This window comes from Epinephelus lanceolatus, chromosome 5, assembly GCF_041903045.1.
Source record: "Epinephelus lanceolatus isolate andai-2023 chromosome 5, ASM4190304v1, whole genome shotgun sequence".
NCBI classification, from domain to species: domain Eukaryota; kingdom Metazoa; phylum Chordata; class Actinopteri; order Perciformes; family Serranidae; genus Epinephelus; species Epinephelus lanceolatus.
The window spans coordinates 8,387,084-8,410,516 of NC_135738.1; the positions used below are offsets into that span (position 1 = coordinate 8,387,084).

Here is a 23,433-nt window from a genome sequence, read left to right on the forward strand (position 1 = left end):
GGCAATGTGGGGATAAGTCACATCACAACAAAGAGATGCATACTCTGTTTAATTCCATATTAACATACAAAAAGCTCTTCAGCACTTCTTTGTAATGCAGCAAGCTTGTGCTTTAATCTCAGGATTTGTGGTATTGTCCTTTGAGATCCGTCTGAAGGTTCATACAACAAATCCCTCCACCTCAAGGAAAAAGAAGTTCCTCTAATGTTATTGTTTAATAAGCTCTCCTGTCTCAATCTGGGGACTTCCAATATCTGAAATGGTCTCGTCATCTGTATCTTACAACAACGCCAATGATTTGATCTTTCCATACAGTAAGTGGACTTGTCCCTGCTGAATTTGGATACAACATCATTTTGGCAGTTCAGGATTCAACAGAAATGTACATAATGCAAAGATCACCACTCCTTTGTGTGTTGATAATGCCAGTCCAGCAGGTTCAGGAACAGAAAGCACTTATTCTGAAGACTAGGAAGACCTGAATATCTTTTCCTATAAAAAAGAAACACAGCCCAGATATAGTTTGTGTGTGTTTGTGTGTGTGTATGTGTGTGTGTGTTGACATTGCAATATTGCAATTTCACATTTAGTGCTCACAGTTGACACACTTGACTCACGAATGAAAACTCAATCACTACACTTGACCGACACCACTGAAAACATCTGTTAGGCTACGACACCTGTTCCACCTCGTCCTCCATACCTGCGTCTTTTCTGCTTGAGCTCAGGGATACAGGCGGGGAGGGAGGAGACGGGGGAGGGGGGAGTTAACTGGGACTGTTGGTTGGATGATAGGGGACGTTTGGTCATTGCTCGACTGGGAGAGGGAAGAGTCTTCAGTTTCTGGTTGAGGGTTGTTCAGGTTCCAGAAGGAGGTCAAATTGTTGGGGGACTGGGGAAGTTTGGGTTTTAGTCACCAGGTGAAGGCTACAGGTCAGTGTTCACCGTTCACAGACTGATTTGCAAGTTAGTCAGTTTAAAAGCGTCAGTACGCTTCAAACATGGTGCCTGTCCACACCTTTCCTGATGTCTGAAACTGTGGGGGTTGCACTTAACAATGTTTGAGACTGTCCACATAGCAGCTTCTCATGGCCTCTATCTACTTTTATTGTTAGGCAGCGACCTCTAGTGGCCATAGTAATTATGATGTGAGCAAAGGTGGAAGTCAAATAAGGCAGTAGAAAGAGTGACAAAGTCTGCATAGGGAGGAGGTCGGGGTGGATGGACCTTTCAAACAAACACCAGACTTTGACCCTCTTCATGTCCTATGTGAAGCCAAAAGTCAACTATGTCAAGTTACCTTAGTAAGAAACATGCTTTTTTTTTTAAACCCAAACCATGATCTTTTTTCAAAAGTGCAACAGCAGCCGTTTCACAGTGTTAACCACATGTTTTTTACCTGTGAGAGTTAACGGTCATATACGACCTATTTTGTCATTTCGGTATGACACTGGCAGTGGTGGAATTATGGGAAACGCACCTGTAGGATTAGGAGCCATGGATGAATAAAGAATCCTAGATACAGTGTTGGAGGCGGGGCCCCAAAATGGTAATTGCCAGGTATAAAAAAAGAGGTGCTTCCACACTGTGTGGCCCATAGAGTAAGCGCACTACAGATGACGAGACGGCTACTTCTGGTTTAGTGCTCAGCTAATTTGTCTTGTACACTTTGCAAATGTTATTAGGCCGAATGGATCAAATTTTGATAGTGAAACTAGTCACTTTGCAGGGACTGTGACACTCAGAAAAATGAATTCACTGATTTCTCTTTTGCCATGTAAGACTATGGGAAAATGTCTTTTTGGACCACAGGGCATCACGTGACGGTGCAATTACACTATTTGACCACTACGAAATCAGGCTTCAAAACTGGCCCTGCTCACTTCCTGGTGGTAGGAGCAACTTGTGGTCGCATGGGTTTGTGAAGAGTTATAGGAGTCCTTTTTGTAATGTTCTGTTTGGTTATACTGTGTTGAAACTAATTTGTTTGAAGAATACTGAATCCTTGTGGGTATAAGATCACTATCGGTCAAATGAAGAAGGTAAATTTGGGTTTTAGCGATAGGGGGGGTGTTGGTTTAAAGGTGTCAGAATGTGTTTGTATGACACTTTTATGATGTATTGATATATTGGTTGTCTGAACACAGTCTGAGTCACTGACCGGGGGGCTACGGATGCTGGCATAAACAAAGTGTTTGATGGAGCACTTGACAGTGTTTGACCGTTCAGACGCTGCAATCGAAGGAGTACATCCGCAAAATTTTGTAACTTTCCTAAACTGGTGGTGAGACCGTGAACAATCGAGTGCGACCATCCAACAGTGAGCTCCGTTATACCCATTTCTCTCATCTCGCACATCTCTACACTGACAAGTGTTCAACCTCGCCTTCCTGTGTGAAGATTCAGAGGGCACTTCATTTCAGCTAATTTACTCTAAGCATAGTGAGCTGTTGGGTGTTTAGAGGGGAGGTCACATTTGACTGTTGCTGGACTAAAGGAAGGTAAGTTTGGGTTTAGTCACCATCAGTAAATGGTAAAGGTTTTTCTGTTGACTGAAGACTTGAAGGTTTAACTTGTTGGTTGATGGGGAGGTTAGAGTACGTTGGTCTAAAGGAATCAGTACGCTTGAGACAAACACATTAAACAGCATCACAAGTGAACAAGACTTCCCAGACATGTCCAGACATACATAGGAACTCGAATTTGGATTATTGTTCATTAAGGGAATTTTAAAGTCATCGATTGACTGGAGAGAAAGAGGTGAGTAATTGGTTCATGGGTTAGGGCTGTGAAGTTTGTTTGATGGCATTTAAAAGGGATGTCACATTGGATTATGGTGGACTGGGAAGGCAAGTCCAGGTTTTCCAATAACAATAACCAGCTTTTTAACTCGCCTTCCAGTGTTGGCATTCGGACGACACTTTGTACAAACTTGCTCATTTGAAGCAACTGAAACCTTTTGGATTTAAGAGGGATGTCACATTGGAATCGTTGGCGGACAGGAAATGACAGGTTTCAGTTTTAGTGAGAGGTTACTGGTTGATTGGGAGAGGTCATGGTTTTCAGTAGACTGTGGATAGTTTGTAGGTTAAGGTGAAGTTAAGGAAGTTTGTATAAAGACATTAGCCTCCTCCACATTTTCGACATCTCATATCCTTAATGCAGTAAGGGGTCAGGTGAGCTGCTGTGTCAAAGTGGTAATGGTTTCACCTTCTTTTCTTTTTTGTTTGGTGTGTACAAACAAGTGCAACACCATGACGTCCTCTAGGAGAGACTGTCTGAAACTGTGAGCTGTGACCCCCTTTCTTGAATTCAACACATCCCTCACAGTTTTAACCTCGCCTTCAAGTGTGGCCATTCAGAACAGATGAACACTTTTGCCTTCAGACGTGTTCATAAGACACGCAGTTCATTTGAAGCATACTGAAGCTTTTTTAGATTTAAGAGAAAGGTTCAACTGAATCGTTGGTGGACTGGACAGGAACGTTTTTTTTGACTGAAGATGTATTTGATGGGGAAGTCTGTTAAAGATCAGGCAAAGGAGGGTTTAGGGATACGACTTGTTGGTAGAGGTTTAGAGGAGTTCGGGGTGGTGGGACTGCAGAAGTAAAAGGTTGTTCACATTAAGTTTGTTGGGACGAGGGAATGAACAGGCTCTCTTTTCAGTACTCATACTCTATCACAACACTGCTTTGTAGACCAGTAACCCCTGACAGATGTTTGGTTCCATGTTCTCGGTTTTCTCCGTGCCCATGTGAACCCACCCCCCTCCCCCCCCCACAAGAGAACACAGGGGCCACTATAACAGGCACACACTGGTGTGATGATGAATTAAATCTCCCTTTGAGCATTCCCACCACTGACGTCTATCACTAATTGGCATGATGACACTGGTGCGTAAGCCTTCCTGTAGCCCAGCTCTGTGGGTGGAGCAGCCTACGTCTTCCCAGAGTCATGTGACTTGGGCTGTATATCTACCATTGACACAGTCTGACAATACAATGCAAACAAACAACATTTATACAGATTGGCAACTTCAGGGCACCGGACGGTGCAAGCAAAAGTCTTTTTTTTTTTTTTTTAATATATATGTTTGAATTCCCGCAGAGACGTAGCATTACTTTTTATTGTCCAAACTGCTGACGAGAGCTGGCAAAGAATGCTGGGAGGGTTCTGAGGTTTTGCTGTTGTTGTTGTTGCTGTTGCTGCTGCCGTCACTGTCAGTGACCTCCTCTTGTTTCTTCTCCACCGCTGTCTCTGGAGGGTTGACGGCAGCCATCTTGTTCTCAGAGTTGGTGGTGGCGTTGGTGGTGCAGGCTCCTGCGGGGCTGTGGTCGGGGCAGGCCGGCTCGGCCGTACCGTTGGTGGTGGCAACAGGCGCGACCACTGAGGGAGCGGGAATGTCAACCACCGGAGCTGCGTCAGTCTCAGGCTTCACCACAGCCTCCACCTGAAGGCCAGTCCCTGTGTCACCCCCTCCCCCTACCCCATCACCAGGCCCTGCCTTACCCCCTGCTGCCCCCACACCAGGGCTGTTTTCTGCTGTCAGGACTGCGCTGTCTTCTAGGACAGCCTGGCTGTCGGTGTCTCCCGCTGCTGCTCCTGCTGTTCCTGCTGCTCCTGCTGCTCCTGTTGTCTGGTTGTTCCCTACGGCTCCGTGCTCCTCTGGTTTGTTGTCTCCATCAGTGCTGCTGCTGGTTGAGGAGCTCCCAGCCTTCGCTTTCTCCACAGAGTTAGCTTCTGGTGCTGCTTCAGAGCCGACTGCAACTTCAGCACCGTCCTGGACTCTGGCACTGGCCTCCTTCACCTCTGTCTCTGCCAGAGCCTGGTTGAAATTGAAGGCTTGGATGAGGCGAATCAGGTGTTTGACCTTCTCCAGGGAGAGATGCATGTCTTTCTGACGAGCCAGGATGCTGTTTTTGGTCTCCATGCATTTCTGAGGGAGGAAAAACAACATGGTCAGATTTTATTTTATTTAAGGAACAACCAAAAATAATTTATCAAGGAGTAATTTATCACCTCAAGTTCAGGTGCCTCTAGATTCTAGATCAGTCTATATTTCTACTATGGAGCAGTGTGTCCTGTCAGTTCACAGATGTTTAATTCTGAGACACCTGAGTCTTCTTTTTGAGGGGCAATGGTTGGGGTTTGATAGCTTTTCATTAAATCTGCATGCAGTACTGAATATATTTGGCCGTCAGGTGAAGTGTTTATGTTGGGACACCAGTGTGTCCACACACGGATCATGAAGTGTGACTTTTGTCGCTTTTGTTTGTCCCTCATTTCCTGTCATCTCTCTATGAACTAGTTTTACAATGCCCTGAAAGATACTTTTTAAAGCGTTTGTGTCGACAAGCTGCACAGTCAAAAGGATGCTTTGCTGATTTTTAATCAGCTTTGTATCATAATAACGTGAGTAGTATGTGTAAATGAACTATGGCAAACTTCCCTCCATCTAACCAGCACTTAGATCTCTCTGCTCATGTCACAGCTCAGCCTCTCTCTGGCTCTGGGACTGTTGGTCCAACTACAGATTGTTCTTCCTCATATAACATATTTTTGCTTACTGTTCAACTGTAATATGAGGTTCTTTGTTATGAGTTGGCCGCCATATTCTTTTTGGACAAGCCGAAACCTGGGAAAATGGGGGCTATGGGGTATGACAGATACGCAATGTAACTGGAACTGCGATGTTGGAGGGTTAAAGCAGGCAGCGCTAGATATAAAGGGATGAGGTCCACTCAGGAGCTCTTAGAGTGACACAACTTTTCGGTTGCACTCAAATGGATGGTGACTGTACTGGATGGAGCAATGAGTGACAACAACCCCGCCCACAATTAAGAGTACTGTTTGCTGTGGAAACACTAGGGTCTAGGTACCATGTCTGAAGGGTTACTTTTGGTTCCAAAGGCTATACTGAAAGTGTTTGGTGGAAACGGGGCTTTAGAGTACCAGAATATTTTATTAACCGTCTCTACCATGATCCATCTCTAGTGATTGTGTTGCTGAGCTGTCTGAGAGAGTTTCTTACTGTTATGGAGTTGCTGAGCTGTTTGACTCTCTGCTCCAGCTGCTCTCGCTCCAGTTTCAGTTCAGAGCTCCATTTCATCAGCTTCTGTTTCTCCTCTTCTTTAGCTGCAGCAGAGACCAATAAAATGTTAGTCTCACCGTTAACTGTTGCTCACATGCAGATGTGAAAGTGATCTAACGTCACCTTCTTTGTAGGCGATGTAGGAATGAACAATAGCCAGAGTACCAGGCCAGGGAATGGCTTCTTCTTTTTTCAGGATCTGCAGAGAGAAGCTCGCAGTTGTCAAAGAGGTCGAGACTTAGAAAAGACTCAAGGGGAGACACATTTAGCCGCCACCCTGTGGTGAGGCTGAACAGGGACAAGCAATGGAGTGGATGGATGTGAGATGCCAATCTTTACTGACACAATGAATGGGACAGAAGCACAAAAAAACCATACTGCATCATGTTTATGCTTACAAAGGATTGAACAGTCCTACAGTTCAGGACAGAGTGGCACAAAGCAGATTTTACAGTCAAGTACAGCTGCTGGCCCTGATTGGCCCTTCTCTTTCCCCCTGACTCAGGATCAGTCACGGCTGCTGCGGTTACCTGATCTTGACATTTTGGACAGATCCACATGCCTTTAGGAATGGTTTTCAGGGGTGGATCCAGGCAGTCCAGGTGATAAACACGAGAACACGTGTCGCACATGAGCAACTGGCCACTGCGTCTGCACACAGTGCAGAAATCCTCATGGATGTCTCCCTGTGAGGAAGAATTGGACCAATCAGTTTCCCACCAACCATGTGTGGAGAGGCAGGGGGAGGCACCATGATCTGAGTCGGCCTGGTTTTAATATCTAATGGACATGGTGTGTGTTACGTTACTGAGCCCACAGAGAAAAGTTACTTGACGTCTGGGAGTTAGAATGTGCTCTGAGTAGTAGTTATTATGGAGTCTACAGGACACTGTTCACTTTGTAAGGCTGAAAGTAAAAAATCAACTGATGGCTGATGATTATCACATGGAGACAACAAACTAATGAAGTGTTTGTGGATGCCTGGGGGTGCAAATGAGTGACAGAGCTACTGGGCCAATAAGGATTGTGTGTGACGGGCTTTCCAACCCTCTGAACTGTCCGTCTCCCCCATCGTTACTTACATCCCCAGAGCTGGGGCTGGGCAGGGGGAGGGGACGGACGGGGCTGGAGGGGGAGGTCGGGGTGAGGCTGCCCAGCTCCGGGACGCTGCTGTATTTGGGTGGGCGACCTGGGTGAAATGAGACAGACGACAAAGACGGAAAACAAAGAAAAAAAAAGAAAGATGGAGAGGGGGGAAGAAAACAAAAACAAACAGTCTGTATGACATACCTTGGAAAGGGAGTCTTCGTTGGCTAGCATGAGACAGGGGAGCGGTAAGGGAGGAAGAGGAGGAAGAGGAGTCAGAAGCACAGACAGCAGTGTTAGTGCAGGAGACTGGCTATGTGCGAGCTGAAGCCGAGCACCAGTACAACCTACTGAAGCTCAGTGTCAGGTGTTATCACACCTCAGTCACCTGTTCAGGTCCTGATGTTATTATGGGATGTCACCAGGGCTGCAGACAGCTGGTTACAAACACTGAGGTCAAGTTCAGTCTGGAGACTCCCGAGAGACAGAATCTAAAATCACTGGTAAAAATTAGATATCCTGACTTTTAGTGTCTAGTATGGGTACTGAATCCTACATTTCCCATAATGCCACTGGTATTTAATTAGAGCCCTTTAGAGCTGTGTAACAAACCTCAAAGTTTTTTGGGTACCAGCCAAAATGTGTCAGGCATCAAAAGTTGGTTTTGAATGCTTCAAGTAATTCTTTATTAATAATTGTTTATTAGGAATATTGTTTTTATTTACTTACTTGTTTATTAATTATTTATTTATAACTATGATTTTTATTTATTTATTTACTATTTTTATTCACTTATTGTGTATTACGATTAATTACTATGATTTTTATTTATTTATTTATTGACTAATTATATATAACAATTACTTTTACTTATTTATGTTCTAATTTTTTATTTACTTGTTTCATAATTATGTATTATTATTTATTACTTTTATCTTTATTTTTTATTTGCTTATTTAGTAATTATTCATAACTCTTATTTTTATTTATGTTCTGATTTTTTTATTTACTTCATATTGATTTATTACTATTTATTACTATTATTTAATTTATGTATTTACTTGTTATTTAATAATGACTTATTAATTTTTTGTAATTTAGGGTTATTTATTTCATTTATTTGTATTTATTCATTTTACCTCTACTGTTTTACTTGTATATATCTCTTATTTTATGTAATCTTATTTTTTAATTTAATTTTTACTTCTCTATTTATCAATATTTTCCCTCTGAGAACCATTAAAGAATATCTTATCTTATCTTTGAGCAGTTTCTAATAAATAAATTAATAAAAGAAACTTATTATTCATTTTGACATGTTTTCTTTTTTTAAACTATCAATATAAAAAAATAAAAGTAATGTCTCAGCTGATATTTTTATTTTTACATAAACCTGAAATATAACAGACAAAAAAAAAATAAATCAAATTTCAGGTATCCTTAATTAAATTTAATATAACTGTTACTAACACACACACTAAGCCAGACATTTGGAGTGTCTCAGTAGCTGAGGGATATTGGTTTGTTTTTTGTCTACCACCTACTATATTTTATTCCTATATCATAACTGAGTCCGAGCTTTCATCAGTTATGATGTACTGTTATTGGGTGAATCTATTTAAATGTAAATATACTGAGTTGAAACTTACTGAAATGAGCCTCTAAAACACCCACCATGTTAAAGTTTTTATTTGTTGTGTAAAACTCCCCCACATTTAAAAAAAATAAACCCCAAAGACCTCGGTGTTTTCAGCAGCTGCAGCCCTTTGGTGATGACCACCTCCACTTTGTTCTGGTGGCTGCTGTGATAAAATCTGACACTGTGAGTTACACGTGAATCAACTTTTAGTCTTTTCTCCTGATAAAATGTGAATCCAGTGTTAGAGGTTCAGTTGAACAGAGGGTCACCTGTAAGTGGAAGCTTCATGGATTCAGTTTTAGTGTTTTGAGGTGTGAAGTAATAAAAGCTAACTCATGTTAGTCTTGTTAACAGTCGAGTTAACGTTCACACAAGTCGCTGTGATCGTGTTCTGAATGATCTGAACTGAACAGCAGAGATTTAAAACATCACTCATTAAAAACTCCTCCCAGATACTTTCAGTCATGCCAGGAATCTGTGATGTTGAACACAAAGTTTAGGACTCGACCTGTCTCTGATTCTTCTGCTTTAAACAGTAAACTGACTACACTTCCCAGGATGCCTTGCAACAAATCCCAGAGAAGAGAACAGGTGTGAAGGTTCAAATGGATTTATATCTTCTTCATCCAGAGGTCAGAAACAACCACAGAGCAGGAAGTAATTTAGTGTATAGATCAGCTCAGGCTGCAGCCAATCATCACTTTCATTATTGATTGATTAATTGATTATTTAAATAAATAGTTATTCTGTAAAACATCTAAAAAAGTCATTTTCTCTGAAACACAAATAAAGTCAGTTTATAATTACTGTATATAAAATAGAGAAACAGCAGATCATCCATGTAAGAGGCTGAAATCAGCTGATATTTGACTCTGTCTTGATAAATGACATTGATTTCTGAAGATTATTTTTTGGGCTTTTTGGCCTTTGTTTGACAGGACAGTAGCAGCGTCACTGGGGGACAGAGAGGGGATGACATGCAGCAAAGGCTGCAATTCGGAATTGAACCTGTGGCCACTGAGGCAAGGATGTAGCCTTTTTACATGGGGTGTCTGCTCTAACAGGTGACCTACTTGGCACCCCATCCTAAAGGCAATTTTATTTTTGTTACTGATAAATGCAAATGTTAATTCCTTTTTGCTAAGTTTGCAATGTGCAATGATATTACAGGGATGGTGATGAATCATAAAACGTTTTTAATCACATGGTGTTTTCTTGTTTTCATACTATGAAAAAGAAAAGAGAAATAGATTTTCAAAAACTGCATTATTTTGCCACACTTACAATTTGATATGTATCTAGAATCAGGGGTTATGATTCAAGATATTGAGATACACTGTGTTGCCCCTTCAGTGACGATAAAGTATCTGAATAATACACTATATACTCTGAGTGATCCTGTTTCTTTTCTGTCGTTCATTTTGTGAGGGCGGCAATGACAGTATGTATGTCTGCAGGTTTACTGAAGAGGAGCAGAGAACCTGTCGGAGAAACAGATGCAGCCTGAGCTGAAATATCACTTTTCTTATCGTATCTCCAAATCTGCTGATGTCTGAGGTGACTCATGTGAAACAAATATAAATCCAGCTGTAAGACATTAAACTGACTGAAGCAACAGGAAACAGGAAGCAGGAAGCAGCAGGAGGAGGGAAGACTTGTTTAAGAGCAAGTTATTAGTACTGAGTCAGATATTAGTCTCTGTTCTACTGTTTCTACTGTACTGACCCTCTGCTGACCTCGATACAGCTGCACCTGCTCCTCTGTTTTCTACTGTACTCACTGTGCTGTATCTTTACTTACACTTTACAGCTCTACTGTGTCTCTACTTGATTCTGTTCTCGTGTATCTTTCCCTGCTTCTCTTACTGTATCTTCTACTCTCCCAGTCTCTAGTTTGGTTCTACCAGTTGTTGCTGGTCTGGGACCAGTAGATCAGTGTTTCATACGGACCTCTCTTCCTGGTCCCCTGGTGCAGAGGGCTGTTCAGGTAACTCACTGCACTCTTTTTCCTCTGCAACAAGAAGTGGAAACACAAAAAACATGTTATGAAATATAACAGTAGTAATGACATATGAATAATCGTTAATTAATTGCAAGCCCGTCACTCCTCTTTTGACTCAGTGATGCCAGAATGCTGTCTAAAATCACACACTGAGGTGCAATGATGCTGCCGTCGTTTGTCTTTGTGTAAAAATGCAAAGGAGGCATAAAGAAGGGACTTAGGAGCAGCTCTGTGTAAAAAGGGCTTTCACCTCTTCTACAGCGCTAACAGTAGCTAATGTTTGCTTAGAAATGGAGTCTGCAAACGTCAACAAACGACTGGCACCCACCACAACACACAGAAAGTCTACACATGCTGTGTTTCTGTTATATACATTAAGAAGCGGCGGACTGGCAGTGACTGACCTTCCCTTGGCGCACTGTAGCAACTTGAATTCAGCCAGAGCCAGACTTATTGCCAGGGGTTTGATTACTCCCTGCTGCATCAGTAAACTTTATGTTGCTGCTGTTACACAGGTTAGACCTAGTGCTGTCACTGGCCACCAACCTTCTGTGGACCCCGGGGCTGGGGTCTGTGCTGGATGAATTCTAGTTGCTAAAGCGGGTAAGGTCCAAGCTTCCATTTGCTCGCCTCCCAGTGAAGTACCTTCCCAGAGGCAGGGAGTGAGGTGGAAGGCCTACAGGTAAGCTACTTAGTATCATTGAGCCGATGGTCCAAATGAAATACAGGAACATCACAGATAGTAACATTACTCTAAATTTGATTGTAATTAATTTTACAGCCTTCTATCAGCATGACGATGGTCAATCACGATTGATCAGTCCGATACCCAGGTGCTTGCTCGCAGCATGGTGTGAATTTTAAACAAACTGGGTTTTAAAACACGTCTGTACCTCAGGTTCAAACACGGCGCCGCTGTACACCGGGTTGGCCGTCGTTCTCCTCTTCCTCTCCTGTCTTTTGCTCTGAATTTCTGTAATCAAAACATCAGAGCGTTAATACAGCAACCTTCATGGTTGCAACATCAGCACTGAAAAAGAAGAACCTCCAAACAATCACTCACCTTCCAAGTGGTCGTGTGTTACGAGGCCCAGAGACACCATGAAGGCCAGTTTCTAGAAGAGAGAAACAGTTACATCATCAGAAACAGAAACACTGAAGCCGTCATGTGTCAGCCGTCACTCTGTGCTACAGACCTCTGGACTCTCCTCTTTCTTAGGTCGTGGAGGAGGAGGAGGAGACAACGGGGGAGTGGAGGAGGAGGGGAGGGTGACAACCACCTTCTGCTCGGCTCCACCTCCTGGTTTAACAGTCTGCTGAGGGGAGAAGAAGAAGAAGACAGCTGTAAGGACAAGATTCAATCACAGACTGATGATGGAGGTCAGCAACGACGTGTTGTCTGTGGCCGGCTGCATGAAGCATCTCAAGTTTTTCTGATGAGGATTTCACTTAAGGTTTTATTTTTCCTTAGTTAAGGAAATTATTTAAGACAGCTGCAACAAACATTTCAATCTGATTTCCTATGTCCTCAGTCCATCTTAAATATGTTATGAATACTTTACAGTTGCTGAAGTGACAGAACAAGATGATGCTGAGTAGCTACCGTCTGACTCAACTCAGTTCGGGGGAATCCAGCGATGGAGAAAAACTGCTTGGAGTGCACCTCCTGCTCTGCTCTGATGGAAACTTCATGATGCTGCTCAGATGATGATTAAGAGCATTTGAAACTCTGTGCACAACCCTGCATACTGTGGACTCCAAAGCATCCCCAAAACAGACAGGAAGGAGCGGGTAGCGAAGACGCGAAGTGTAATTAGTAGCTGTTGGACAGCAGGGAAAGCTCAGTTGTGCTGTGTTGGGCAATTTTGTTGGCCAACGAATAAACTCAATGCTGATTAAATCTATAATCTGGCAACAACTGCTCATTAGTTGGTGCATCTGTAGGGTTGTTCCTGTCTCATAAAACTTTGGAACAACTAAAGATAAAAACACAACATAAGGCTAAAAACATAAGTACTGAAGGAATTATTCTAAAGACAGGACTGAAGATGAATTTGAAGGAAACCTTAAATCAATTCTTAAGGAAAATCTTCCATTAAGATGCCTAATACAACCAGGCACTGAACTACACAGATATAAAAATGTCACTTTGATTTGATTTGAAATCCTGTCAAAGATGATTTTATTATCTTCTTGTGACGACAAGACAGTAACTGAAGCACCAGAAAATACACCACGTTTAGCAAATCTAATTTTGCTAAATTTAAAAGGCTTTGTTGAAAAGAAATATCCATCTATGATTTCTCATTTGAAAAAATAATCCTATAAAAAGCACTCAGAAATCCCCATGGATGCTCTTGCTATCATCACAAACAAAAATATATCAATATTTTTCAGAAGCTGACATGCATACGTTTATTAACCTGCAGACTTGGCTCAGGTACTCGTACCTTGGGCTCAGGGGTCAGGCTGCTGATCTGGATGGGCTGGGCGGGAGTCGGGGTGAGGACAGGGGTGAGGCTGGGCGCCTGGGCAGGGCTGGCAAGGCGGGTGGGTGCAGTGGAGACCGGCGTGGTGATGACGATGCCCGTCAGCGGGGTGGTGCCGGTCTTGCTGCAGGGCTGTCCATTGACGATGCGGACCTGGTGAATGGGAGCCGCCGAGGGCAGCGAGGATGACAACTTGGTCGCCAGCATGACTGGCCTCTGGAGCAGCTGTGGGGCCGCCATCATGGGTGGGGGAGGGGCCGGGGCGATGTGGATGTTTGTGGGTGTGGCCGGTTTTGGCCTGACCTGGTGACAACAGAGAGCCAATCAGAAAATGACACCACAATGACCAGACACCGCTGAGTAACGCCACTGTGGAGCTCTGTCTCAGGTTGACTGCTATACTACTAATACTAATACCAACACTACAGTCTGCTGCTACTACTATTCTATTACCATCACTGATACTACTACTAGTACTACTGCTTCTATCCATCCATGTCAAAGTATATAACTGACATGTTTTGTGTGTTTTATGCTAAAATGTCATGAGAACGTTGTTTTTGTAGTAGAGCGATGATATGAGCAGAAGGTCAATGAATGTGTAGCACCACTGTACAATGCTTTAAAAGCTTCCTGTCTAATAATCACAGTTATTGATACTACAAGTACGGGCTATTATTCTCATACCAGAACAGAACTATGAACTGGAACAGACTGGTTTCCAGTTAAATGACCTCACTATTGGAATGAACTGAACAACACCAACCAACTGTATCACCACTCAGAAGGAAGAGTGCAACTACTCATGGGCAGGAGCCTCGTGCCCGTGATGGTGTGAGATGTAAAGATTATTAGCATCATCATTACTTCATCATTTTATCCAATTAGATATTTGTGTGAAATTTTGTCATAACTAGTATATGAATTCCTGAATGAACAAAACACATTTTGTGAGGTCACAGTGACCTTTGACCACCAAATCAACACCAGTTCATTCTGACTCAAAGTGGCTGTTTGTGCCAAATTTGAAGAAATTATCTTCAAGTGTTCTTGAGATATCACATTCACAAGAATGAGAGGGATGCAAGGTCAGAGTGACCTTTGACCACAAGGTTCTTATAAATTAATCATTGAGTCCAGGTAGATGTTTGCGCCAAATTTGAAGAAATTCCCTCCAGGTGTTCATCACATATCGCATTCATGAGTTGCAATGGACGAGGTCACAGTGACCTTGAACTTTGACTTTTGACCACCAAATCCAAATCAGTTGATCCTTGACTCATAGTGGCAGTTTGTGCCAAATTTCTCTCAGTGTTCCTGAGATATCACCTTCACAAAAATGAGATGGATGCAACGTCACAATGACTTTGACCCATGACCCCTAAATCTCATCAGTTTTTCCTTGACTCAATGTGGGCATTTGTGCCAAATTAACATAAATTTACTCAAGGTGTTCTTAAGATATCACGTTCACGAGAATGGGACGGATGAACAACCAAAAAATATGATAATGCTTCTGGCAACAGCTATCGCTGATGCAGAGACATAATCATGTGCAGAACAAGAGAAAAAGAGACTAAATATATATAATGACTCAGTGGGTATAGGCAATTAAGTGAACAGCTAGAACAGTCTGTAAAGTTAAAAAAAATGACATCATTCTAAAGTAATGAAGCATTTCAAACCAGGAAAAGACCAAATTTAGCAAATTACATATCCAAAATTTCAGACAACATCTAGTCTCATATCACAGTATTGATTTAATATTAATACATGTGTCCAGCTGTACATGGAGGAAAAGGAAGAGTTTTGTTTGTTTAATAAAGTAATGTGTATACTTGTTTTCTCTTTGAAACCTAGAAAAGTAACTCTTAACAAATAGTAAACCTTATTATGTATGACCTTTATGACCTGGCCTGTGTATTATGCAGTCTTTATGATCTATCAAAACCAATTAAATACACTACCACTATCATGAATCAGCTGCTTACAATTATTGTCACAGCTACTACAGGTGCTCCCAGTGGCATTACTCAGCACAGATAAACATCAATAACAAGTTTCCACTTAAAGGGTTAAAACACACCGACAGCCAGGAAAACAAAATACCAAGAAGCTGCAGGAAAACAAGCTCTCACCACAAAAGGTAAACACACTCACACTCACACACACACACACACACACACACACACATTCACAGGCAGGAAACCTTCAAAACAACCCGTTCACAGGTCAGTCGGAAAAATTAAAAAAAGCACAACGAGAGGAGAAGAGATGAGTAGAGGCAGCACAGAGCAAACAATGTTTTAGTGCCACGGAGCAAGGCATGAGTGTTTGCTTTGCTGCCCTCTGCTGGAGGGTGAGCGAGTCACCGGAGGTGGGCCACAGACACTGATCTTAGGGGGTTAGGGTGGGAGGCGGGTCTTACAGGGACGCACCTGTGGCTGAAAGGTGGGTCGAGGCGTCAGTCTAGGAGGAGGGACAAACTGAGGAACTTTGATTGGCTGGGCGGTGGTGGTGGTGGCCTGCACCTGAGACAAAACCACAGCAGATGTGGATCTGTGCTGCTGTTACATTGACACGTCTACTGCTGTTACACTGACACGTCTGCCGCTGTTACACTGACACGTCTGCCGCTGTTACACTGACACGTCTACCGCTGTTACACTGACACGTCTGCCGCTGTTACACTGACACGTCTACTGCTGTTACACTGACACGTCTGCCGCTGTTACACTGACACGCCTGCTGTTACACTGACACACCTGCTACACTGGCACATCTGCTGCTGTTACACTGATACATCTCCTGTTACACTGACATGCCTGCTGTTAGACTGGCACGTCTGCTGCTGTTACACTGACATGTCTGCTGCTGTTACACTGACATGCCTGCTGTTAGACTGGGACGTCTGCTGTTGTTACACTGGGACGTCTGCTGTTGTTACAATGACATGTCTGTTGCTGTTACACTGACACGTCTACTGCTGTTACACTGACACGTCTACTGCTGTTACACTGACACGTCTGCCGCTGTTACACTGACACGCCTGCTGTTACACTGACACACCTGCTACACTGGCACATCTGCTGCTGTTACACTGATACATCTCCTGTTACACTGACATGCCTGCTGTTAGACTGACACGTCTGCTGCTGTTACACTGGGACGTCTGCTGTTGTTACAATGACATGTCTGTTGCTGTTACACTGACATGCCTGCTGTTACACTGGCACGTCTGCTGTTGTTACAATGACATGTCTGCTGCTGTTACAATGACATGTCTGCTGCTGTTACACTGACACGTCTGCTGTTTTTACACTGGCACGTCTGCTGCTGTTACAATGACATGTCTGCTGTCACACGGACACGTCTGCTGTTATACTGACACGTCTGCTGCTGTTACACTGGTTACACTAACACATCTGCTGCTGTTACAATGACATGTCTGCTGTCACACTGACACGCCAGCTGCTGTTACACTGGCACGCCTGCTGCTGTTACAATGACATGTCTGCTGTCACACGGACACGTCTGCCGCTGTTACACTGGCACGTCTGCTGCTGTTAATGACACGTCTGCTGCTGTTACAATGACACATCTGCTACTGTTACACTGACACATCTGCTGTTACACTGACACATCTGCTACTGTTACACTGATGTATTTGCTGTTGTAGCAGACACATCTGCTGTTACATTGACACATCTGCTGTTATATTGACACATCTGCTCTTACACCCACACATCTGCTGACACATCTGCTGCTATTACATTGACACATCTGCTGTTACACTGACATGTCTGCTGTTACACTGACACTTCAGCTGTTGTTACACTGACACGTCTGCTGTTACACTAACACCCCTGCTGTTGCTTCACTGACACATCTTCCACTGTAACACTGACACATGTGCTGACACGCCTGCTACTGTTACACTAACACGTCTGCTGTTACACTGACACTTCAGCTGTTGTTACACTAACACGTCTGCTGTTACACTAACACCCCTGCTGTTGCTTCACTGACACATCTTCCACTGTAACACTGACACGTGCTGACACGCCTGCTACTGTTACACTGACACGCCTGCTGTTACACTGACACGTCTGCACCGACACCTCTGTTGTTACACTGACACATCTGCTGCTGTTACAATGACACGTCTGCTACTGTTACACTGACACGTCTGTTGTTACACTGACACATCTGCTGCTGTTACACGGACACGTCTGCTGCTGTTACCCTGACATGTCTGCTACTGTTACACTGACAATATTCTGACACACTGGTGTTACTGTACCAAAATAGGGTACGCTCTCATATTGGCTCGAGGGATGTAATGAGATCCGATACTTTGGTACAGACGCCAAAATTCTGAAACACGGTGATATTTGTTTTTATCCATCAACGTTGGTACTTGGGATGCAATTCTTCCAGACCTTACAGGGCAACATACAATAGGGTTGGGTCGGTTCTCGGTAATACCATTTCAGTTCGGTACTCCGTCTTGGGCTGGGTTTTATTTTTTGAGACCGACCGGACTGCATACTCGGGCGGAACGTACGCGGAGCGGACTCCGCGGAGATCCGCCTGGTATAAGTGGATGTCCGCAAGCCCTGTGCGCGCAAAGCACGACGTGTCAGTGTAACTCTCTGTGACTCTGCTCCGTGCACCAGTGTCACACAAAAGACTGTTCGGCATGTATTTTTCACATTGCGGGGATTTTTCACGGACATTTTTACACGGAGTCCGCTCTGCTTATAGTACTCCGGAGTCTATGAGCACCTGTGTCTGCCTCTTCACCAAGCGCACAGCGAGCAGGAGAGAGAGGGGGGTGGGGCAGGGACTGAGCTAGAGGATGCGAGTGCGCATGCGCCGAGGCCTCTACTGTAGCCTGGAGTTTGTTTAATAGTGACGGGGAGTCGATAATGGCAGACAATTTAGTCTCGACGAAATCAAAGAATGCGTCACTATAGCAACACTTTGGCTTTGAGCCAGACGAAGAAGGCAACCCTTGTTTGCACTGATTGAGTAAGCTGCAAAATTTATTTGTAAGGAATAGAAGAAACAACTTGTTACTGTCACTCTGTTGTCTTAAGGTCGTTTTATATTTTATATGAGTCAATTGCGCCCCCAAGTGGCGAAAATCCAATATTACCGACTTGATGCGTTTTTTTTTACAAAAACCGGACCGTTTTTTTTTTTTTCTCATACTGACCCAACCCTAACATACAAGTACTGTGGTCTGCCGTTAAATGCCAAAGGCAGAAGAAGAACGCCTACCACCATGAATGAGCAACAACAATCTGTGGAGGACATGACAAGTGCTACAGTAATGACAGCTCTGCCTCAACTTGTAGAAAAGAAAAGCATTTTTTCTCTCTTTGAGGGAGGTAATTTGAACCATAGTTGCAAGGGGGGTGGGCATGTTTCTAATATAATATGTTTTAATATGTTTTTATGTATTGTTTGCTGTTTCCATTAAGGACCACTATGGAAATAAGTGTTTTTAGGAATGCTTTTAGGTGCTATCCTCCTCCTTTGTGTATTTACACTCTGCTGTGAATGGCAGCATGACGAGGTGCTGAGTGTCCATTCTGAGCTGAGCAGGACATGCTTGGCGTTTATTTTCTGGTTGTTGCAAGCTGAAAAATGTTCAAGTTTGGGTAAAGCCCTGCATTTGACACTGTCGCTTTTTACCCAGCCGTCTGATCACAGTGGAGGAGGGGCAGGACAGATAGCCTACCACAAAGACAAACCCTCACATCTTACATGTACAAGAGCTGCACAACAGCAACAGAGGAGCAATCTGTTAACATACTGTAAGCTATATATTAATATATGTTCCCTCACCCACAAAATCTCATGAATCTCGGACTGGTACTTTGTGTTTGGAATTTTAATGACATTGGTATCAACTACTACTTTTTCTGGTATTGTGACAAGTCTAATCAGCTCTGTTACGCAATTCACAAAGAGTCCGTCATCACCAATCTTTCATCTCTGTCACAAGGAAGTGTGGATATATTTTGCTGTGACCACACACTTTCATACACAGGACGTTGTTGTTACAAGACACCACCCTTCAACCTGTAACCTACCAGTCCTCCTTTGTTTCACGTGAGCATGTGGCTACATGAGATAAACTGGACCCACATGACTGTTTGATTGGTCACTGAAGTGTTACTGGTGCTGTCAGTTTGGCCACCACACACACCACAGCCTGCTCGATCACCAGCCATGAGATTAAAGAAACATCCGTCACTGAGAGCAGGGAAACTTTTCAACACTCTAAACCCCCTGAAGGCAGTTTAAAAACCCACAGCTCTACACATGACAACACATACTGTATAGTAAGTCACATTACAGAGGGGGGGCAGCGACAGCAACATGGAACTGAGGGTCTTACCACCATGGCGTTCTTGGATACCAGTCGCACGGGCTCCGAGCTCTGATTGGTCAGCTTGCTGGCCACCTGCAGGTTGATGGGGGCGTTCTGCGAGTCGGGTTTGGTGATAGCTGTGGTTACCATAGCGACAGTGGGCGGGCGTTGTGGCAGGACAGAGCCGGGCAGGGCGGGCGTGGCGGCAGCTTTCAGCACCAGAGGTAGAGTCTTCGTGGTGAGGACTGGCGTGACTGTCAGGGTCTGTTGAGAAAAAGCAAAGGAGCACGCCCTGATTCTCTCGTCCTGAGGTTTATACAGCAGTGGTTCCCAATTGGTGGGTCGTGGTCCAAAAGTTTGACGCGAGTCCATTCTGAATGGACCGCAAGTGACTCGCAAATGTGTCAAGTTTGTAAAAAACACACTTTATTTTTAAGTACAGTGAATTTCCAGCACAGAGCTTTTATTTTGACGTGCTCTTTCCTGCTGTAAAGTGAGTGACTAATGGACAGCTACTTGACAGAGACAGCAAACTAGCTCGACGACATGTCCAAACACAAGTATGACACTGAATATATTAAACTGTGTGGACCTTGAATTAATGACTAAGGAGAAATCTGTACCCTGTGTCTGGACCAGTTGGGAACCACTGTTTTACAATATTCACAGAGTGATTCTGTGATGAAGCAATTTCCTACATTTCCCAGCATGCCATAAATAAATAAATATGGCTACGGTGGCTAAAAAGACAGAAGACTAATAATTTTATTTCTTTTCACCTCAATTTCAGCAATGTATACTGATGATTTATTCAATCTGTTTGCACCATTAATTTTTTAGACATATTAATCCAGAAACGTTACATATAATATCCAGGTTCGGACCGAATACTCAAGTATCAATATCCAAATTTGTGATGAAGGAAAATCCTTTAGGTAGCTGTGTTCAGTCTCTTACTCCATTAAAATGATCTCAAGCTCAATTCTGGAGCGGTTCTGGAAATAGTGACGTTTGACGTTTAAATGAGCAGGAAATATCTGATAATAAAACACACCTGACATCAGGAATCAAGTGTTATTGGTAGAACGTGCTGTGATTTGAGGCTACATTGTGTTTTAATGTACTTATTACTTACAAACAGCGGGGGCAACTGGCTCCAGGTAAGTAGATTTAAAAAACATTTACTTCCTTTGCGCTGTCAGTCACAGTACTGTGTCTGAGTACGTTAAGTAAGTTAGCTCGCCTCTTCTTGCTGTATTTCTCTCTCTTCTGCAGGTTCTTTGAGTCTTTTCATATCGCATAAACAATTCACTGCATAAAACGGACTGAAGCCTTCCCTCTGAATGTAAATCACAAGCTATGAAGTATTTAATGAAGTTCACTGCAGCGTGATATAAATCTACTTAATTACATTCAAAGAGTGAAAATTGTTTTATATGGAAAGTCACGCCGATGCTTTGATTCATTGAGCTGTCTAATTTCTTTAGTTCTTGAATACATTGTGTGTGTGTGTGTGTGTGTGTGTGTGTGTTCCTACCTGCTGCAGTCCTCCAGGTATCTGCTGGCTCTGCAGCAGGTTGGCCGGCTTGATGTCGCCGCCTACTGGAGGAGTTTGGACGTGCAGCTGCAGCTTGGCCTCTGGCTCCTGCTTTACCAACAGCTCCTTCCTCAGCTGCTCCACTACCTTTTTCTGAAGGAGGAGAGGAGGAGGAGGAGGAGTAAAGGAGGAGAGGAGAGGAGAGGAGAGGAGAGGAGGAGGAGGAGGAGAGGAGAGGAGAGGAGAGGAGAGGAGAGGAGAGGAGAGGAGAGGAGGTTAAATGACAAATAAATATTGATTGATTACAGCAGCAGATTTCTGCAGAAGAAACTGCTTTGAATCACTTTGTCATAATTTCAAACTTGTGTCATCTCTCATCCACTTTGGAAAATAGTTTCTGGGATCACTGCTCTCTTCATCTCTTCACTGACTCTGACCTTTGACCTCCAACTGCTTTAGTTACAGCAAAAAAAAGTAGATCAAAAGTACAAAACAGAGGACAAACAGTATCACAGCTGGTTGAATATCAGCAAAGTTTCCCTGTTTCCCTTCACTGGTTCCTGTACAGCAGGGTCGGTCTTTGTTTCACTGTTATAATCATTAAAAAGCAAAAGCAGCATGTGTATACATTCAGTAGGCTATATCTTCAGTAGCTAGCTAGCTAACCCTACACTTTAAAGGGTATGATTTTGGTTTTGGAACAGGGAAGAAACGTATATCTTTTTCCAACCTCTCCAGGTAACGAGTATCATTAATACACGACGTGCCCCAGGCACAACATTTAGCTCCAAATCCACAAAACCAGCCTGAAAATGAACGAAATCTTAAACGATTGCATTAGAGTCAATGGAGCACAGCTGTCCCTGGTCCGAGCTGGCCTGATGCTATACTAAAGCCCTTTTCAAATAGGAATTTGCAAAATTGCAGGAAAGCCCAATCAGTCTTTTTTCAGCATTGGCGGTATAAAAACAAAATCGGGAGTGCAGCAAAATGCCGCCTACCTGCTTTTGTTTATACAGAATGCGCCTTTTTCGGGGCAATGGGGGGCGTGAGCAAGTAACAAAACTTGTAGCTCAGCGTGTGACGTAAACAGTGACGTGGGAGGGAAGCCGCGGCTGGTCAGTCCTTCAGCAATTCTCTCGAAAGTCGGCCCGTTCTTCACCGTCCCTGTCATCTGATGGTTATTGGCCTCTTCATTTGCGAGGCCAATTCCTTGTCTCCCCAGTTGCTCATCTTTTCAGGTTTGTGTTTCCCTCTTGCTACTAGCTGCTCGCTAATTCCTGCTATCAGCTGTTTCCTGTTTATCCACCGCCGGTGGGTTGTACATACAGCGTCATCAACAGCTCCTCCCACAAGTCTTCAACAGCCCCTCTTGTTGCGGAAAGCCGCCTCGGTCTGTTTAAACTAAAAGGGTTCCGCCAATATGACTACCCTACGAAGCGGAAAATTGGGCACCTCGGATCAACTCGCAAATTCAGTTCTGTGTGTCTAAACTCTCTAAACATTCGCCGAAAATCTGGCAGTGTAAAAGGGGCTTGAGATTGGTCAATCTGCATCCTGGGGCAGAACTTAGCATATGTGGCTGCATGTGGCCACCGAGAGAAAAAGTGCCGTGCCCAGTGTCTTTTTTCAGAGCGCACCTTCTTTTTGTGTAGCTGCTCCAAACATTTCCAGTTGAAAAAGTTTTCAGAAAGGCGCTGGTGACGTGACTGCTGCTTCTTTTGCTAGGCTACTGTATCCTGTCTCAACAAAGACAGAAGGCTAATTTTTTGGGAGCAAATCAGCCAACAGACACTGGATTGTCGGCTTAGTAAGTTCATTATTGACTGTTGGTCAGTCCTCGATTAATGTAGCATTATGTGAGCTGCCTAGCTAATGTTAGTATCAAAATATTGTTGTCACATAAGCATACTCATGTGGAGCATGCCAGGTTCTTTGGCCAAAAACATGTGTTTTAGGGCCACAGTGACCTTGACCTTTGACCACCAAAATCCAATTAGTCCAGGTGGACATTTGTGCCAAATTTGAGGAAACTCCCTCAACGCGTTCTTGAGATATCGTGTTCAAGAGGATGGGATCAACAGACAACCCCACAGCTTTCGCCCATGCAGAGGCATAAAAGCAAAGAATAACTCTACTAATAAACAACTTTATAAGCTGATATATTAAAATCTATTTATTCACAGTTAAACCATCTCTCAATAC

General features: G+C 43.5%; 1 protein-coding gene across 11 annotated transcripts in view; it reads right to left on the reverse strand.

Moving 5' to 3' along the window:
• Nucleotides 1-3,972: 3,972 nt before the first annotated feature.
• The window catches only part of phf21ab (PHD finger protein 21Ab), a 43,777-nt gene continuing 24,316 nt past the window's right edge, over nucleotides 3,973-23,433 (reverse strand). For 2 of the 11 annotated variants that reach the window (XM_033635733.2, XM_078167655.1), the window contains 13 exons: nucleotides 21,229-21,381; nucleotides 19,719-19,955; nucleotides 15,745-15,837; nucleotides 13,268-13,609; nucleotides 12,014-12,133; nucleotides 11,881-11,932; nucleotides 11,711-11,790; nucleotides 10,766-10,826; nucleotides 7,174-7,280; nucleotides 6,490-6,777; nucleotides 6,215-6,290; nucleotides 6,032-6,135; nucleotides 3,973-4,936 (listed from right to left, as the gene is read on the reverse strand). In XM_033635733.2, the coding sequence (XP_033491624.2) occupies nucleotides 4,118-4,936; nucleotides 6,032-6,135; nucleotides 6,215-6,290; nucleotides 6,490-6,777; nucleotides 7,174-7,280; nucleotides 10,766-10,826; nucleotides 11,711-11,790; nucleotides 11,881-11,932; nucleotides 12,014-12,133; nucleotides 13,268-13,609; nucleotides 15,745-15,837; nucleotides 19,719-19,955; nucleotides 21,229-21,381 (2,532 nt within the window). In that variant the 3' untranslated portion in view covers nucleotides 3,973-4,117. Of the gene's footprint in view, nucleotides 4,937-6,031; nucleotides 6,136-6,214; nucleotides 6,291-6,489; nucleotides 6,778-7,173; nucleotides 7,281-7,381; nucleotides 7,405-10,765; nucleotides 10,827-11,710; nucleotides 11,791-11,880; nucleotides 11,933-12,013; nucleotides 12,134-13,267; nucleotides 13,610-15,744; nucleotides 15,838-19,718; nucleotides 19,956-21,228; nucleotides 21,382-23,433 lie in introns of all 11 variants that reach the window. The other 9 variants (XM_033635734.2, XM_033635737.2, XM_033635738.2 and 6 more) reach the window with 9 other exon arrangements.